This window comes from Meleagris gallopavo, chromosome 5 (genome assembly GCF_000146605.3).
Source record: "Meleagris gallopavo isolate NT-WF06-2002-E0010 breed Aviagen turkey brand Nicholas breeding stock chromosome 5, Turkey_5.1, whole genome shotgun sequence".
In the NCBI taxonomy this organism is placed as follows: domain Eukaryota; kingdom Metazoa; phylum Chordata; class Aves; order Galliformes; family Phasianidae; genus Meleagris; species Meleagris gallopavo.
This window is the reverse complement of record NC_015015.2, coordinates 37489762-37510288: the sequence shown is the minus strand read 5'-3', so window position 1 is coordinate 37510288 and position 20527 is coordinate 37489762. Positions and strand designations below refer to the sequence as shown.

The 20527-nt window shown below is 41.3% G+C and overlaps 1 protein-coding gene across 1 annotated transcript in view; it reads right to left on the bottom strand.

Moving 5' to 3' along the window:
* Positions 1-20527, bottom strand: part of TTLL5 (tubulin tyrosine ligase like 5) — a 127244-nt gene that overhangs the window by 21865 nt on the left and 84852 nt on the right. The window contains 1 exon segment of the mRNA XM_019615757.2: positions 7584-7761. Coding sequence (XP_019471302.1) covers positions 7584-7761 — 178 coding nt within the window.

The window sequence follows — 20527 nt, the reverse complement described above, 5'->3', positions numbered from 1 at the left end:
AGGGGATGGCTGAGCAATTGCCTGTCACCTCAGCATGACCTTGGCAGCAGTGCACTTCACTGCATTTGTCCATAGCTCCTTCTCTGGTGAAAAACACACAAAGCCACAGAGAGTGGGCTCCAGAGAAAACCACAGTCTGAGGGCTGGCTGAATCTCAGCACACAGACAGGAAAAGCCCCTCTCCCCCGCAGTTCTCTGGTAAATGGCAAGGCAGTGGTGTGTGGGAAGGCGTTTCTGACAGGCTGAGCTCTAGGGAGAAAAGGAAGTGCAGGAGCCAAAACAGGCCTGTTTCCTAACGAAAGTTCACTGACAAGATCCTCTTGAGCTCCCAATTCTTAACCTCTCCCTCCCCTGAAGCTCTACCTTGATCACAGCTTTCAGCTTTAGAAATAAGTAGCTGGTTAAGTGCAGAAGTCTGGAAAATAGCAGTCACACCCCACCTCCTCTCAATAAAACAAACCAAAATGAACCATGGTTCAGTATGCTGCATCTTAGAGTCTCCTGCATTACAGGGCTGGAATAGAGATCCTCAAATCACTGCACCCCCTTCTTACTCAGGGATGCCACTTCACTGTTCCCTGCTTCCCCTAGCATGTTTCCTGTGGGTGTTTTTTTCCTCTTCTTGTTTTTAAAATCATTATGATCCTGGTGTCTGCAAAGCACACAGTCTGAACCCCTTCCCTATATTAACAGGAATGTGTAGGGAGGACTGTGACTCTCAAGAAAACAGCAAGAATGGATGCTCTAATGAAATCCGATCAGCAAAAGCTAGGCTGAGACCTGTCTATGGAAAGATTATGGATGTTTTCTTGAGGATAATGGAATTCCAAAATAGCCTTTGTCTCCATGCTGTGCTGAGATTCTGGCTGCCTTCCAGGCAAAGATAGAAGCTGACACAGACCATGGCTTCTGGATTCAGCTACAAAGCATACTGCCCTGCTGTGAACTCAGTGGGGTCAGAACAGGAAACCAGGAGAAGCTACTGTGCAAATAAAAATGGGCAGCTGAGGAGAACAGAGCCTGACTGCAAAGGTTAGGAAGATGCTCCAGAGATACCCAAAAAGTGGGAGATACGCCTCAGCACTCAGGATCCTGAATGCTCTGAACCTAGTGAGAGCCTGCCAGAAGCAGTCCTGAAGCAGGTAGCACCCTCCAAAATGATGCAGAAAAGGACAGCATTTACCCTATCTAGTACACAGAGAAAGTGATTTTCTCCAAGCCACAGTCAGAAGTAACATGAAAAACGAGGCTGTGATCTCAGAGAAGATCCTGACTCTCAATCCCCCATTTGCCTCATTCGATCACACCTTCCCTTGCATCCACACCTACACATGTACTCCGTACATGAAGTGTCTCTTTTTGTATTGGATAACATTTTTAATCAGAAAATCTCAACATGTACAGCTTGTCAGTAATAACAATGCACACCTAAGAGTATTAGCCAGTAGCAACTGAACTAGGGCTGCTCATGACTGAAAGCAGGGAGGTACTGCAATACTTTGAAAAAAAGCAGATATATTAATGAACTTCAAAAACAGAAAGAATGTTCCTGGCACTTACCATCCCTGTATCTAACATCCATTCCTAACACAGTAATGGAACAAATGTTGCAAGCAAAAACATGCTCATTCTGTGACCAGAGGAGCTAATGAAACTCATTTCCTGTGAATCTGTCTTGGTTTTGAATCTTACAGTTTCTAATATAAAGCATGTGCCAAATTATGCTTCCATTCATAGGTTTGAGATATTCTTGTGTGGATTTTCTGCTGTATAATTAGGAGTGGCCCAATGCTGCAGTACAGCATATGAGAACAGTAGCTGAGTACTCATCTCAGGTTCATAGCACTTTAGTTTCATTTTCATACTTTCATTTGTATAAAATATAGCTTTGAGATTTCTATACCATGGTAATTTGGTTTAAATTGAATCAGCAAGCCTGAAAGCAATGAGAGACCCAGCAGTATATGAGAACTGACAAACATACACACACATGTACTGCACAAAGATCCGTGCAGTTACGCAGACAGTTCCTAATTGTTAATGCTGGAAACTGAGATGTTCATAAGGAATAAATTATAACAAGGATTTTGTTAAAAAACAACAACAAACAAATTCAACAACAACAAACAAACAAAAAGCTCAAAACCCCAACCTTTTAGAAAAACAACTGCATTTCTGATAACATTGCAAAAATACAAAGAATCAAAAGGCTTGGATGACTTTTGGATTTATACAAATTGTTTAGCACAGATTCTTCGGAACACAGACTTACATGTTCAGCTAAATCAATTTGGATGCAACAATCAGTTGAGTTAACAATTCACAAAATGGCGATAATAGCATATTTGACCTTATTACTTAACTGTCACAGAGTTAAATTGCAGAAAGAGAAGAATCTTGGGGTCATAAATATATCAAAACGAAGAAGAGAAAATTCAAGGTATTCCCTGGATGTCAATATACTAAAATATACAATATACTAAAATAAACTGATTTGCTGCTTTCTTTCTTTGTCTGTCTTTGATATCAAACTGGAAGCCACATCATTGTATAGGAAAGATACTGAGTGCTACCATAATCCTAATAACAGTGATGAGATTGGAAACAAAGGCACAAAGTTTCAGGTGGTGTAAATCATAGACTACTGCTTTCAGAACAGTTGTTCTGCTTTACTTAGACTGAGATTTTGACTCGTCAACATCACAAGATTCAAATAGGAAAGACGGCAGTTAGCACATCTACAGGGAAAACAGTCGGAGGGAAAAAGCTACAAAGCAGGAATAGCGAGAGCCTGTAGCAGTCCAATATATAACAGTTCAGAAAACAGTTAATGATGTTTAAGCTGCATTCAGAGACCTTATGTCCTCAGGCAGGAATAACATAGTTCTACGAATATTAGGAATGTTATCTTGAACACTCAAAATTCTCATTAAGATCAAGTAAACTGTAGGGAATTCAGAAAAGAGTAAGATATGTTGAAAGGAAAGATGCTTGCTGAACTTGACGCAATAACACTTCTGAGAACTACCATCTTCAAATGACTGAAAGACGAGAATTATTTAAAGGATGAAATTAGTCCAACGTTTTATTGCATAAAATCATAACTGACCACACAACTCGTTAACATGATTTATGTCTTGTTTAAGATGACTTCTTCTTTTTTACATAATCAGGATGATTCCTAAATACAACTGAACTTTCCTTATTTTAATTTAGCTTTTTATTCCCATGTGAAATGTTTGGCATAAAGATCTGAACTCAGTAGATGCTAGGCTAAGCAGACTGAACATAGCCACACAGAGAAGGAGGAACCTCCCTAAAGCTACTGGCATCTTTCCAGTACAGGAAACAATTAGAGAATAAACAAGGATGGTATATTCACTGCCTTGCCAACTGCAACAGAGATACTAACATTTAGGTCATAATGTGTCACATGAGGTCTCCTTTAAACATTAAAAATACTGCTGTAAGCCTGGTTTTCTTGTCTTTTGGTTTAATTTTGTAATTCTTGTTCCTTTTTTTATTGATATCAGATTTAAGCTTCTTGTCTCCACTTTCCAGCTCTGTCTCTTTTATTTTTTCTTCCTCAGGCTTTGTATTGTCTCTATTCCTGGTCCCTACCACTGCAGGGCTTTATCCGTTTATTTGTCAGATTGGCATTCAGTCAGCTTGGTGCTTTTTTTTTATCCTAAGAATAAAATACCTACTCTGCCACTGAAGACTTATTTCCACCACACTGCAGAGTGAGAACTAACTTCCACATATGACTGGAAATTGTTATTATTTTTTTCTCCTTCTACACAGTATTTGCTGCCCTGCAAACTGCAAAATGCTTGGAGGAGAAATCATCATTCTGAAGTGTCTGGAAAGCACTCAACCAAGAGTGGGTGCTACCACAAAGAAATACGCAATAAGCTCTCATGATCAGATACATCCACAGCATGGCAGTGGGGAGTATTCCTATTACACAAACAATTGGCTAGGAACTTCTATGCTTTCCAACACAACTAGCTCATCTCCAACATATCGAATTCATTAACGCACAAGCAGAAGCATCTGCCCACATTATTAATCATGGTGCTTCTGTCATTTCTTCACATGCTATCCATTTACATACAACTAAACTAGCTTATTTGTCACAGGCAGAAGGAAAAATGGGCAACTAATCATGTTGTATGGTCATGCCATACCCAAGGCGCCTTGATAAATACACTTCAGCTACTGACAAATGGCTGGTCTGCCTCCAGTAGGAACTTGAACAATGACGTGAAATGTTTGGCTTGAACATGTCCTGCACACATTTTCTATGACAGTCTTTCAAGTAAAAGACCTTCCCCTGTGGGGGACATGTTTATTTTGTTAATAGAGATAAACTTTCACAACCGCAAAGCGTTACATAGAGGTGGTCAGCGTAAATCAGAGAAACTGACCACAAATGGTGGAGATCATTTCCTAGAGATCATCCAATAAATGCCTAACAGCAGACAAGGCTAAAACAGTGGTTCCAGAGCAGCCCTTTAATTCTAATTAAAATACTTCCGGAAGATTCAGGTCCCACTAAAAAGGGTGAATCCAAAATTGTAGAGCCCACAGACCCATATCTATGCTCTTCCATTCTCAGTGAGGTTAAGTACTTGTTTTCCTCTTTATCATTCCCTCCCCTCACAGCCAACCTCTGATGGTGGCACTGAGTCTCCAAATAGTTCTGCTAGACCTTTCTCCCCCTTTTTATCACTTGTAGCACTTTGAATGTTAGGAGAAGTAGTGGATCTTCTAAATACACATAGAGTTTTGGGGGACCTTGTCCAACATATTTTCTCAGATCAGAGTACCAACTGTTGATTGTGTCCAGAACAACCAGTTGGTGCTGTGACTGAAAAATATAATCCTTCCGACCCTGTTGGGGACTTCCTGTAAAAAGTCCAATTGATAAACTCTGAACACTCCCAATTACGGTATCTTGTCGAATACTGTAAGCTTTCTCCATTCCAGCATCCATGCCAAGCTGCATGGGGGGAGAAGTGACAGAGAACATGATACTGTATCAGAAAAAGGCATTAAGGGAAGGCATGAGAAAAGAAGAAAACAAACAAGAAGATGCAAAGAGCAGCGCTGAATTTGAGGGTCTTAAGCTACGCAGAGCTGAGAATAAAAGGCTTACCTTATAGCTTTTCCTGTATCTGTAGTTGTCACTCTGATTAAGGAAACTAGAAATGTCTTCCCTATTTTCTTGACATGACTTTACTACAAGACTGGTCAACACCACTGATACAAGGATGCTTTATCATGAAAGTGAAGATAAGGCTATGTGAACAGAGGGAGGGGGGAGCTGACAAACTTGAATGTAGCAAACAAAACAACAAAGCACAGGGCAGACTTCACTACATGAGAAGGTACACTGCTGAGAGAGTTGGTAGTGAGAGTTAGGTGGCTTGGGTAACACTAACCAGAAAATATGTTGAAATCATGCTTCTGATGGGCAGCAGAAAAAAGTGGATTGGACACCAAGGAAGGAGATATAAAGTAGGGAGTGTGCAAGAAAAGAAAGGGCAGCTCCTGGATGGTCGGGTCAAAGAACTGAAGTCTAAGAAGGAAGGGATCGATAATAGCAAACTAGAGAGGGAAGTCAGGTAAAACGAAGATGAGAGTAGAGCAATGACTGGGAGGGGCATCAGATGTCCCAGACAACTGGAAGGGGACTGGAAGGGGAGGTCTGACTGACTCCATACAAAGTTTATTGTGAGGGGATGTGTCCAAAAGACAATCATGCTATTAAAATATGGTTTTCGCTACAGAAAATCTGACAGCCCCCATGTTCAGCAAATCCCTTTCTTCATTAATGGCAACTTCAGAGCAGCCTGAGCCCTGCGGCATAGCAATGGCCTCAATACTGCAACTCTGAACTGCTTGGCTCAGAGAGAGAAGGGAGGGAGAGCAGCAAGGGGGAATCTTGTGGGGGTGAGTGGAGGTTTAACAAAGAATCACTTTAACAGAAACTCCTGAGTAATGGCACTGCCCAAGGCCAAGAATAACATCAGCTCAATGTCAGCAATTAGAAGAGGGCTCAGCCAGGCCCCATGGCCAGCTCTGGCCTCCTCACAAGCACAAGCCTGTTTACAGTCCTTTCCCAAGCTCATGAGCAGCCACTGCTACCCACCAAGAGCTCCTTGGATGTGGATGAAAGGAAGACCTCCTGCTCCTGCTCAGAGGGGCAGCAAGAAGTCTGTAGGTGGGGGAATTTAGGGACAGAAACCATGAGGCTATGTAAGAGCTTTGAGAGAAGGAGTTTAAGGAGAAAAGGGTGAAGGACCTCTCCTTCAAGATGCTCTGAGAAAAGGATGGAGGCACTTTGCCTAGAAGATATTCTCAAAGACTCTGACCAGTGACTCATGTGCTTCATAAGAGGGAGAGTGGGTGTTCAGACCTCCACATTAGCTCCGTTCGTGGTTTTGTTGGAGCCAAGTCCTACCAGACTGTCCAGCAAATATCTCCTTTCTAATTGAGCAGTCTCCTCTAGTGGAGATTTGTTCACCCAAACACTTCTTTTAGCAAGGAATATTTTCAGACATCATCTGGAGGAAAAAAAACACACCTCCCTCTCCATAATAACGAAAAAGGGTAATGAGTGCAGCAGTAAGCTAATTGTAATCTTGGAAGATTCACCAGACAGGCCAGAAAAGCTGTTCCAGCCACGGTGGTCCACCTTTGGCAACTAGGAATCACCCAGGCCATCAATAATATAAACCCATTTTGTATTCCTCTAGCACTTGGACACTCAGCCCATTTTTTTTTTTCTTGCAATAGTAACAAAAGAGCCATATGTCTGTCAGGTGTCTCAGTGCAAAGCAGTGAAAGGAAATCTTAAATACCACAATATCAAAATGAATAAGAGACTCTGAAAAGATTTTCAGGGCTGCAAAAAAAGGTTGCACTTGGCATGAGGGGGAGTGGCCATGCCCCCTGCACACTGTAAGATCTTAAAAGAAATTAATGTGGTTTAGAAGAAAGATGCATATTCTCCTAAATAATTTTTAAGTTTGCTAGCATGCTGGTTTTTTGGTAGCTACATCTTATTAGAAGATATCCAGGAGGAGAAGAATTCAGTCAAGATAAAGCCCTGATCTGCTTGCCACAGAACATACAGTTGCCAAATACAATTGACCCCAGATTTGGAAACAGCAAAATAGGAGTGACCAAGCTTGAAATACTACCCACGAGCAACACAAGTAAAAGCAGAACTGTGCAATTCAGTAACAAGATTAAGAGACGAAGAGCCATGGAGACTACAGACAATTTTAAGGCTGCCTGAGGCAACGTAAGGTAATGCTCTGAACTTACGCAGAAAAGAAAGCAAGAACTTGCCAACAGCCAGGATGCCAATGTGGTGAAAAAGGCCAGCAGGAACTGCAGCATCAAAATTTTATTAAAAGTCATTGCAGGTAATATTAGTCTATTGTTGTAACACACTGGAAGAGCTATTTCTTCAACAAAAGATGTGCCACATGTATTGGTTTGAGGTTGTTCCTACTTAGCTAAAACTTGATCAGCACTATGAGGTCCAAGACAGGAGCTTTCTTAGTTACCTGGTGTCGGGTTTGGCTTTGCTCCAATAGCTGTCGTGACTGAAGCTTTTGCTGCTGAAGTTGCTGCACAGCTAAATTCAGCTGATAGTTGGGATGTGCCAGTGGACTCCGTGTCACTCTGCTGTAGACACTGTTCTCCACCTCCCCCTCCCAGGCAAAACGATCACTCTCTGGAGCCCTGAGAAAAGAAAAGTCATCACATTTCTGCTTGTTTGCCAGTATGGACTCTTGCTTACAAAGCACCACTGCTTCCTAAAACCTTCTTAATACTTAGCTGCAAATTTTGTTTTAAATGGCTCCAACAAGCACAATACCTGCTACAGGTGCCATGTGCCAATTGCTGCCTTGTTAAGGAGCTTCTTGAATTCTAAGGCAGGACTACATTAATAGCTGTAACACCATGTTTGAGAGGAACAAGGGAAGACAAAAGAGAAGATAAAATTGGAGCTGTGGCTGATCAGCAGTAAGGAGATGCAGTGTTGCAACAGGGAAAGAACAAAAGACTTACATTTAGAAATTGTCAATACACTAACACAAGGCTCACACCAAGTACATGCATGCTGCAGTGAGGGTAGAATAAAGGCATGCAAAATAATTCCCTCAGAGAGGACAAACGAATAGTAGGATGAGATTGCAACTGTGGCATACACTGACTCACACAATTACAATCCAAAAGATGTAAGGGGACTGAAGATGGGTTCACTTCTTTCATCATGTATGTAATGCAATCCCTACTCAGAGAAAAGGCCTCCAGCAAAGAGGCAGTTCTTATAACCCAGGCTTACATGGTGGAAGTTCAGCTGTGGTCTGCAACTTGATAAGTACTGAAAGAAGCTCACCAGCTTGCTTTGAAGTTTGTAAGCTGTGGTGAGAAGGCAGTACCAGCACACTTACGCAGAAGGCTGAGGGGCTTTGCAGAGAACAGGTGGCAGACTGACAGGGCCACAAGTTGTCCTGAAGAGGCTATGATGGCCCAGCAACTCACACACTGCGATCATAAGAGAGGATGCCATACAGCCCACTGTATCCTGACACTGCCTAATAAAACCTTCAAGCCCCAATGCCTGAGCTTCCCAGGCTTCAGTTGATCTCTGTCATGTTTCTCTCAGCCACTCTTTTCGAATGTTTCCTTCTGGTTCCCAGGGCATACTTTCCTTGTGTTTCCTGTGTATGTCATAACTAACTGGATTGTAGAAGATACTTGTTGTCTCTCACATTTCATGCCATAATTCAGAGTGTAGGTTACAGTTTTGGCAAGAGTGTTAACTGTAGTCTCCTTGTTTCATGATATCATCAAAACTTACAACCTAGCTTTTCCGAATGTGTCACAGCTTCTCCTATAATCTTCATTATCACATCAGCTCCTTAAAATGTTCTGAATGATGCTTCAAAAAAGCACCAGAAGAAACTACCACCCCTATGTACTCTCTCTCAAAAACAGCCTAGTGCGTATCTTTCAAAGCAAATTGATAACAAGGACTCTAATGGGTACCTGCCCATACTCAGTTCCTCAGCAACACAGGAGTGAGACAGTCTAGTGGAAAAGAAGTTCAGCTGCCAGTATTTCCACCCCTGCTTGCTCCACCGCTACAGCTTTTGCTCTTCTGGGTATTAGCATTCTCTGTTCAAGAGATCCCACTTCCTCACTTTGTTGCTTCCATTGTACCTCGGCAGTGCAATACTGGATGAGTTACTCTTGTTCCCTGCTACCTGCTGCTACACCTCAGCAAGATTCGGCTCTTTTTCTTTCACCAGTGCTTGGAAAACTGTAATGTTGCTGAGAATACTTAGGCCTTGAAAGACAAGCTGTAGAGGTTTGAATCTGACTCTGAGGTTAGATCTCTTGGAAGATTAGCTCTCCTCTTCTGAACCTGCCATTCTTCTTCTGTCCTCTTTTTATGGAGCAGGAGTCATCTCCTCTTATTGGTTTATAAAATAACAGTTCTCTAACATCATCCAACATCTGAAAATGATATTATAAAATTAAAATAAATATCTTCTTAGGCTTTCAGCTTTCCTCACCTTCCTCTCCTACACCACCTAATTTTTTATTTATTTTTTTCTTTTCCTTGCTTTCTAAGTCTCTTAGATACTCTTTTTACTCGTGGTCCTGTAAAAAAATCTCAGATACTTTCCCTTCTTTTTCTGTCTTCAAACGAGATGAGTACAGGGTAAACTCCACAGGGATTATGTTCAGGATCCGTGTATTCTTTTTACTTTTCCTCAGTCAGTAATGTGGCCACTGTTCTCTGTTAACTGTGGTTCTGTCTGCAATTGTTCAGCTATGGCACCCCATAGGTGCTGCTGGTCTCCCAGCTCTGTCCCCTACTGGGCACAGGATGCCACAAAAACCAGTGCAAAGAATCTTTGAAACAATTCCCAGCTGCCTTCTCTCCAATCTTACAGGCTTACCAAGTGGGTTAACAACAGGTTGTCGCCATCTGGACTCAACTCTCACCCCAAGGATTAAAAACTGCTCTTTCCACTGTGTAGATACCGACTCCCTCACCAATCCAGATGTTAAAGCTCCCTGGACTTCTCCCTTGTGTGAAGAAGCAGCTGCAGTCTCTGTTATTCTTCCAGTAAAATCAGGGACAAGCACTTAGCTGAAAAGCACAAAGAAGTGTGCTGAGCTGGGGATGTACCCTTTGGGAGATAGCTGGGGGTTACTGCAGATCAGCCCCTGAAACAAACATCAAGTGCAGAAGACACAAAGGTGAGCTCAATCAGAAGATCCACGGAAGACACATTAGGGCTAGATAAGCAGTTTCATTACTTACTCACCAGTACTACTAATAGATCATGATCTTCAGTGTCTCATTTGAAATAATGTTTTATTTGTCAATTTGCTTTGAGCAACATTTTCACACCAGTTATTCCTCATTTGAGAAAAAATCCTCATTTGAAAAAAATGTTTCTGAAGAAAGTAAGGCAGCATGATCCCATGGGGATATCTCTGATGGATCTAATAACTAGTTAAAAGCACATGAAACGAGACAGAATAAAAGGACAGTTTCCACATGAATCTGTACTATGGTCTCTGCTGTTCAAAACACTTAGAAGTGATCTAGGAAAGAGTGAAGTTTTTTTAAAAAGAAAAGTTTGCAGCTGAAAAACTGAAAGTCATTGAGAATTGCGAAACAAACATCACATTACCAAAGAAAATTACCAAAGGTATGAAACAACATATATTGAGGAATGACTAAATAAATAAGGACTCTTCATTGTGGAAAAAAGGACAAGTGAAAGGAAGTAGGAAAAATATATTTAAATTAATGAGGTTCAGGGAGAAGAAAAATAGAGAACAATTACTTCTCATACTGTAAGATGTTGGAAAAAAATATGAAGCCATCAGATGAGCAGGTTAAAATAAATAAAACAAGGTACTTTTTCTCTTAACACATAATTAAACTGTGGATGCCTTCATATTACAGGAAGCTAGGGATACCAAAAATGTACAGGGTTCAAAAGTAATTATACAAACTAATGTAAGTAAGAGCCACTAGTATGCAAAGATAACACCTCCTGCCCAGAAAATCACTGAGTCCCAGAGAATACAGGGGAATTACCATCATTGCATAACATCACCTAATGCTCTCCCCCCACTGTTTTCCATAGGCTGCTGCCTGAGCAGGACACTGAGCCATTTAGTCCTCTTGGTCTGAGATAATGCAATCGATTTTGTTTATGTATCAAGAGTCTTGAAACAAAATCCGCTGCAGGTAGCAGTCAGAAGTTAAGAGGATTCAGTCAAGTTCCACCATTCATTCTAGAAACTAGCATTTGTTCTAATTCCTCTTGTATCATCTCAGAATCTGCAATCCATAAATTCAATCCTTTGATCATAAATAATGTCTAGGAAACAAAAGACTGAGCGATTTGTTCTAAAACATGAAAGTCAAGACGAAATGAAGGAGATAAAATTGATATAAACGAAAACTCCACTGAAGTTGGACCTGCTGATAGCCAAACTGGCTCTGTGCCACAGACATGATATATAGTGACTACAGTTTGTATACTGTGAGGGCCACTAACAGAATGGCAGAACTTCAGTATCATTTCCTTGATCCCCATTTCTTTTGTTTTGAGATAACTAGCAAAGGATTAACTGTTATGGGAAGACAAATTCTGAAGTCTGATAGTCCTGTTTTTAAAAATGCACTGAGAATGCTGCCTTGATCCAACGTTTGTTCACTCTTAAAAACTTTCATTTGTTTTCTAACTTGTTTTAATCTATTTTTTTCGTATTTTAACCAATACATGATCTATAGCCTAAAATAACTTTGTAATGATATAATATTACCCAGGTGAGTTTAAATTAAACTACACAGGAGGACACTCTTGAAACCATAGTACCAAATCTTTAGGAAGAACTAAATTAGAAAAGCCAAACCAATCCCACAAAACTGGCTAACATTTTCTTGCACTGCAGATGGTCGTATGCAAATCCCTACAGTTCCAATACATGTACCCTTCACATCACATGACGCAGCACAAGAGTGCTCACTTTTTTTCTAAGTACTCTGCTGAAAGTACTGCTGCTTGTCAGAACAGATTTCACTCTCATGGCCTGCAAAATCCTTCTGGATTGAATATGTTCATCAGCTGCCATGGATTTTTCTTCTTTATAGATGGAAATCCATATAAATTCATAACTTAAAGCATAAAATATTTGATAAGAGAACATGCACGCATTTGCAAATCTTTAGATCACTTTAATAGAGGAATAGTTTATCACCACTTTCAGAAAGTCCCCATATAACATATTATCACGTTGCTGATATTACATCTAAAGCCAAACTTCCTTTAGTACAGAAAAATTGAGCTTAGGAGAGACTCAATGTTCTGCTGCCAGTGACATGCTCCAGCTCTCAGCCTGTTTGCCATGCTCAGAGGAGTGCATCATGGTACAGTTCCTATTCTCAGCCTCGTCTTGTCAGATGACCTAACAAAGCAAGATAGCACCTTTATGCCCTTCCTGAAATTAGCTTTTCTGCTTAAGGAATTCAGCAACAGATTCAGCACAGTAATGAAGTCTGTAAAAAGGCTGTAAAGGAACACACAGCTTAATAAATACTACAGGGTTCACATGGTAGAAAAATTCTATAAAAACAACCGGGCTGAAAGAAAAGCTTCTTCCACAACTCACATCTTTTTAGACAAAGTCAAAAATAATCAGACAAAAACTTGTACCCCCAATGGAAATGATGGTTCATTAAGAGTCGGTACCCACAGGTTTGCTTGTTTTCAGTTCAGAATTATTGCTTGTACATTAATGACTCTTCGAATGCATATTTGCTTCTGTCTTCACTACAAAGACTGTCTGTTGGGAATCTCAGACCTTAGAGGTGAGAGAGAGAGAGAGAGTCTGGAGAACGGAAGATTTCCCTTTGGTTGAGCAACCATCCAGCCAAAATCAAAGTGCACAAATCCATGGGCCCCAATGGGATATACCCATTCAGATCAATGGGTTTGTTCAGCCTGGGGAAAAGACGACTGAGAGGGGATTTGATCAATGTTTATGAATATCTAAAATGCAGGAGGCAACTGGGCAAGGCCAGACTTTTCAGCAGTGCGTAATGGTAGGACAAGGAGCAATGGCCTAAAAACAGAAAGTAGAAAGCGCCATACAAGTATGCAGAAGAACTTCTTTGCAGTGGGTGTGACAGAACACTGGAACAGTTTGCCAGAAAGGTTGTGGAGTCTCCTTCTACGGAGATATTCAGTACCTGTCTGGATGGCTACCCATGCGACCTGCTGTAGGGAATGTGCTTCAGCACAGAGGTCAGAATTTATGATCTCCAGAGGTCCCTTCCAAACCCTGCAATTCTGGGATTACAGAGGACAGATATATACATGGATGTACGTACATGCGAATGGGAAACAGAAATTCCCGCCTGTGCCACCAGAGGAGATTGAGTTTCATTCTGTCAGCCAGGCTGGTTGTGAGCTATCTTCTCAGTGCTTGCTCAGGATTATTTATGGGTTGCTTAGTCTAGAGACCTGGCCAGGATTCAGACCTTTACTATGTACAGGAAATCTCAGCCTTGGCATTATGGACCATCTTTTGTAAGCAAGATTTTGTCCTTCCAGCAGCTCTTAGGGCTACTCAGTATTTTTGGCAAGAAACCCACCGTGTTCCTTTCTTTGAACTGCAGTTTTTATAACGCCTGAGCCAGAATTCCTTCTTCCTCTGCACTGACAAAATAAGACTCACCACTGCAAACTTTTTGCCTCACAAAAGATACAAGTTTGCTTTCCAGAGAAATTTCAATATGATCATAATCTAGTCTAAAAGTGTTAGAACACAACGCACTAACCTTCAGATTTGCTGGTCCTAAATTCTCTTTCCTGCTTTGGTTCTCCATGAAGATGTTATTCAAAAATCATTAGCTCTCTTCTGGTGTAAGCAACACTTTCATAATCAATTACCTTCACCTGTGCTAGAAGCTAATGCAGATATACTGCAGTTCTACATGCTAATAAAATACTAAATGCTAATACATTTGGTCACTGACAACAGGGGAAAAAAGAAAAGGGGGGGAAAAGCTCTAAATAATGTAGCTGCTGTAAGAAAGGAATGGGGTGATAAGCTTCTACAAAAAAGGAGGATGCTGACTTCTGTCCCCACTTCAAACGGATTTATAGGGAATGCCAAGGAATGAAGCTATAATTGAGCCAGCCAGAAAATCTTGTAGTTATTTTGTTACTATCTAACATATAGCAAGTCCTTACTGAAAGAACAACTTCATTTATGCTTCCATACACATTTCACTCTTTCATGTGAATTTCAGATGAAGCCTTCTTCCAGTGGCACAGCTGGGCACTTGCTTGATACTGACCCCTGTGTAGCAGGCAACAATACCAATTCATGCAGTATGCTGGTGTTTCCCATATATCACTTAGTAAGCAGGAATTTTGAAACATTTGAAAAGTGCCTACATCTCACTGAAAGGTAATGCAAACTGTGCTCAGATTACTTGTGCAAATGGAGCTTCAGCAATCCTGAAAAATAACGCTTTATGTGTAACTCTACTTAGTTTGTAAGAAGCAATAGGATGACAGCAGGAGTTGGTATAGCTGGAGGTCTACAAAACTGAGTAAAGAATTATCCTCCTTTCAGACTAGGTAACAAGCTAACAATTATGTTTTATACCCCCTTTCTGTAAAGGCTGGAGCTAAGGAGGAGCAATGGCCCTCTCTGGCAAGAAGGGAACTTAGAGCGTTTATAAATGAGAGCTCCCACCTTGCCAAGGAATGTAAGACAATCTCAGGCAGTAGTTTCTTGCCTACAGGGCATTCAGGTGGTATGACAGGTCCAGGAAGCGTTCAGTACAAAGCCCTGGTGGGCACCAGCTGCTAAAAAAGTAGTTGGCCTAGTAACTAATGACTCCATCTAGCGTGGCAGCTCCCAGCATCCTGCTGACTTCTCAGGCACTCAGAAAAACATCAAACATTTTCTTTGGCACCCTATGTGTTTCTTCCATCCCTAACAATAGGCCCTAGATTGGGGCTGGCTATGGAGCAATGATAAACACAGTGGGACAAAGCCCAGGACGCTGGGGGCCTGGCTGAGGCGCAAAGCAGTCGGGCCTCTCACAGTGCTGCTTGCCTCAAGGCCTTTCTTTGTCTCTTCTCCCTCTTTCCCTCCTGTCAGATTCAAAAGCAGTAAATTAAAAATTAAGAAACAGAACATCAAGCTTTTCAGAATGGTTTGCTCCTGTCCTCTGCTGTTATCAAGAGTCTCTAGGAAAGAGCCATTTTGATACAGCTTAGTCAGCAAGAGCTTCTATTTTAGCATGGCCTACAAATCTGACTGCTGGAACATGCAGACCCCCTACAACACAAAGCAACTATACTACAGAAGTAAAGAAAGGCATCTTTCCAAAAAACATCAACAGGGAGAACAAAGCAGTTTTGATATTCCTAAATGAGCTCTGCCTGGGACTTCAGAGACCTCCTGAAGCCCAGAGAGCTGTCCAGAACTCCCCCGGCAAAGGTACAGCCAGACAGAGAAGGAGCAGGAAGCAGAAGGCCTGTGTAAAAGGAAGAAGCCATCACCTAGTCTGCTATCTGCTTTCAGGCTCTGCAAAGGAAGCCATGGAAAAGCTTTCAAAGTTAATAAGCAGCCTATCAAGGCTGCATTGGCACAGTAAATGTGGAATGGCATTTTGGGTTCAAATCCAGTTCAAAGTGACACATACAATCTCCCACAGTGAAGGTGTTACAGAGATGTAGGAAAGTTTCTGTCCCAGAGCACCAATCAAACCTTCTCTTAGTGATGAGGCACAGATGCTGGGAACTTGTAATAGGTTCAGCCTCAGCAGTTCTGCTCCCCACTTTCTTAGCAGCCTCAGCTGCCTCCACCTACAGAGCAGGTAAGAAAATCATCAGCATCTTCATGCCATAGGACAGCAGATGTACCAGGTGCATGTCAAAAGTTGGTTTAGGGAAAGAACAGGAGAAGTTCTGTGGAATTAGCAACAATTTCCAGATTCTTTCACAGGTTAACTACTAGAGCTAACAGAGGCACAATTTAAAGAACCCAGAACATTTTTATGTGCACAGTTTTAAGCAAGTGTCAGGAGCCCCCCTCTGCTATTCCCACAATTCCTCCTTTACACTGAGAGAGTTGTTGTTGTTACAAGAATTTTATTCAAAAACAAAGATGTGTGCAAAAGCATCCAATTTGTCTACTTGTAATGCTCATGTCCTAGGGGCTTGGTGGAGTCCAGGTGCCATATCATCAGCTACACAACAGCAGCAGGCAGGTATACACACTCAGTGCCTTGAACTTTCCCTAACATCCCCACTTTTTGCATGCTCTTCTCCTTACCTCAAGTCTAAACCTTCATTACTAGACCTATGCCTTCTTTGAGCTTAGTCAGCCTCACCAGACTTTGTTTGGCCTTTCAGACCTTTGTGTGCTTTTCTATAAACTTTCTGTAATTTTATCACTATTTGGGGCTAGAAGGGCGCTCAAATTTGAAGGTTTTCTGGATGCACATGCACAACAGCTATAGTGGAAAAGTCCCTTGTCTGCCTGCTCCTTTGTTATATTCTAACAAGTTCTATCCAAATTCCTGGGCTTTCTCCTTTTCTGATATATGCTGCTGCATAATATAATATACTCTATTTCCTGCTCCCTGGCATCTGTAAATTATTCCTGCTTTTTCCCTGACATTGAGTTTCAGAGTAAAGATAGATTTTCTTGTAAGAAAGACAATGTAGTAGCTGCTAAATTCTGCTGCAGATTAGAAATTAAGTGCATTTTAGGCCTTAACTCTCTATATACAGGCAGGTTGGATTTAGCAGGTTGGAAATGAGGTGCGTCAAACAGATTTGTGGCAGTCTAGCAGAGGAAGAACAAATTGAGGTTATGGAGTACTAATAAATCTCTGGTGGTAGGCCTAATCTACCTCAGCTATTCCGAGATTTAGGTGGCATTATAAACCTCTTACTTACAGGAGCACTAAACTTTCCAGTCTTCAAAAATGAAATATTTACTCTTCAATTGAGCCATTTTTCTGTTGGGGCCTTAGTAGCATCCTTGGCTGCAGTCTCAGATCTGGGGAATAATGGGCTGGTAAAAAACAGTTTTTTCTTCCCTTATCTTTACACATGGCAGCTTTTAAATTCACTATTAGAAAGACTAAATCAGGAAGAAAATTAACAGCCAGATGGCTGCAAAGTTCAGTGCCACCATGCTGCTGTGGTTTATCAGGTTACTGGAGAACCAGTAAAGGTAACTGAGCATATCTCCACCATGTGATCCAGATTAATAAATTCACCTAGCCTCAGTGAGTGCAAACAAAGGGGTGAACCATACAGAGTGAGAGGTGGTGGTGGCCTCATGTTTCCCGCACATAATTCCATACTTGCAAATGCAAGCAAGCTAGCAAAAACATTTTAACAAGATATACAGGAAGATTAACACAGAAGCCAGCTACTTCTTTCAGGAGGAAGCCTTGAGAAAGATATCCTGCCTACATTTATGACTTGTAATTGCCTGAACTGCCTTCCCCCACACCACATCCCCCAAATTTTGAAGCACTAATTAAATATGAAATTCGAACAGAAGAGAGATTCTGAGTAACTTCCCCTCACCACTACTGTGTCTGCTTTGCCTGGGATAAATCATTCAGACTTTGGTAACAGGCTACCTAACTGCCACCTTACATTTGCCCTTTTGTCCTATCCAGTGAATTCAAAGCACCAGGAATTAAGATGCATTGCTGTGCCACTTTCAGATGGGAAAGGTATTCCTCGCTACAGAGGCTCCACTATTAAATACTAGCATGGATCGAGTGAAATGTGACTTGTACAGACAGCACAAAAGCTTACTGAAAATGAAAACAGAAAAGACTGTTGGGCTCTACTTATTCCTATGTGTTTTTTTAGTGGATGGCAACAGTATTGCAAGAGGATGAAAACACAATAGGCACCACTATCTGTCTAGAATATGTTTAGGCTGGGTCTGTAACTGAAGACATTATTCTGCCACTCTCCTGGAAACGCAGACTCCCTACCACTCTTTAGAGGCGCAAGGGTTAAGTCGGGACCAGTAGCTTAGCCCTGCACCCTGTAATGCCTTCTTTGAAAAGCCGCTCACAGTTTACAGGGAAAGAGTGAGAGTGCAGCTGCTCTCCCAGCCAACATTTGGTTCCTATTATAGTGAATAAATCTCCCCCCCTCCTTTTCTATTTTTTCCCCCTTTTATATTAAAAGTCCATCAAACGCATTTTTTTCTCCTTAATATTTTTCCATTAAGTTTCCTCCTGCATAGGCTTTCCCAGAGTGCTGTGCTTCTCACTAGATGTGCCCAAGCAGCAGCTGCAAGATCCCACTGGAATAACAGAATGGGGAATGAAGGGAGCAGCTCACGCCTCTCATTTAAGTCTCAAGAGGCAAATGAAAACTTAGAATTGGGCTACACTGGTGAAATCTAGAGAATAAACAAACAGAAAAACAGACTATTGAGTTTGGTAGGATTAGGATTCAGGAGATGGGAGAGAGTACTCCCAGTGCTCTGCCTCTGCTCAAGACTATAAATACCTTGTAGAGCTAAATGACCCTGTCTCTATCAGCCTCCCAAAAGATGCAGGAGAGGATGGCATTACACCACAAGTCTTCCAGGGTTCATCCAAGATTGTGCTGTCTAAGTTTCATACCTCTTGAGGCCGAAATAATTTTTGAGTTGTGTCATACAACTATGGAGTAGAGATGTCACGTTCTCCCAACTTCAGACAGTTTGTCATCTAACTACTAAACAGACAAAACTAAACAACAGCATATGCCTCCAAATTCTACAAAATTTGCTCTAAAGTTCATGAAAGCAGTCAAATTTGCTTGACATCCAGTGTACTTATCATCGTATTGCAGTAAATGAAGACCCACTGATCAGTGTCTTTTAGAGAAGCCTTTACAAATCTTGATAGCTTACAAAGTCTGTTTATGGTGACAAAGCAGGCTGAAGTATAGAGTTCTCTGACATCACGTTTATAAATCTCAAGGCCAAAAGCAATGGCCAGGTAACAGAACTTCACAAGAGAAGTAGCACTTCTACATTCAGAATCTATATACCTAGAGGAAAGGCCAGAATCTGTTCTTCAAGATCAAAGATGTGCAAATTCAAATAACCAGGAGCTGTCATCATCTGAAGGCTACCTGGGCAACAGTAACATTAGGAGGAATAGTCCAATGAAAAGAGAGTACTGCAATGGCAACAGGAAGGCACACATCTGATGCTACCAGTCAGCAACATAGCTGGAGTTGTATAACATCTATCTGCTGAAACACAAACAAGTAAGAAAAATTACAAAACATGAACTAAAGGTCATTCCTGTGGGTCCTTGCTGTGACACTGAATGCTTGTAGTTAACAGTCTCCTGGTTTTGGATAATTGCCCAAGCACCGATACATGAGCAAAGGTAAGGTCTGAAAAAGATCTTTCTTTCCTTAAAAAACCTAAAAATTTATCAACCTAGCTCCAACATAATGAAGCTCAAGGGGCTGCCCATTAAAAAGATAGACATACACAGTCCCCTAAGCCTGATGGACCTTAGATGCTCACCCAAGAATCACCAATACCATTTTTCTCCATGTTACAATTTTGATTCCTTATGAAGTTTCTGCTCTTCTCATCCCTCAGATGAACTTATGTAAGATAACAAGGTATGGCAACAAATAGACTGGATTTGAGTGATCTCCCAGTTGCTGAACAGACTGCTTTTCCTCCTCAGGTTCCTCTTGCCGTTCCATTATGCTGGAGTTAAGAGAGCATTTATTTATTTGCCTCCACCTCCTGTACAAAGACAAATTCACCTGCTGGGGCTCCTTGAACAGTAGGGTGGATAAAAAGTAGGATGTGGCAACTGTGTTAGCACACACTTTCTATGTCTATAAACAACATGATTACAAAAAATGTAGCTGGGGAGTGGTGGTGTAATATGTTCAAAACCATAATCAAAGGCATAATAATAGCATGGGTTATTACTAGTGCAGAAATTGACCTACTAACTGTATACGTTGCATAGACATGGCTAGCATATCACACATTGCATATTTCTGGAAAAAAGATCAGTGATGCAGAGGCCACAGATATATACTACACACAAACATCAAAATACAAACTTTCAGCCATCTGAAGAGTAGCACAACACACTGGTACCAAAGCAATCCCAGGGTTGAGGTGCTAGCTATTTTACAGCTAGAAGCTTTTCTGGAATCCCTGCAAGCCTAATTCACATATAATACTGTACTTGTAATGTAAGAGGTAAATCCTATTTTTCATCCAATATCCTTAGAGATAATGGAAGTTTGCTGGAAGTGCTTATTTCAGCCAAGACAAAACAAATGTTCTTCTCAAGCTAAAACTGACAGAAGTTCTCCAAGTCTGTAGTGCTCTTTCTAAGAATCCTCCAGACAAACCCTACTTGCACAAA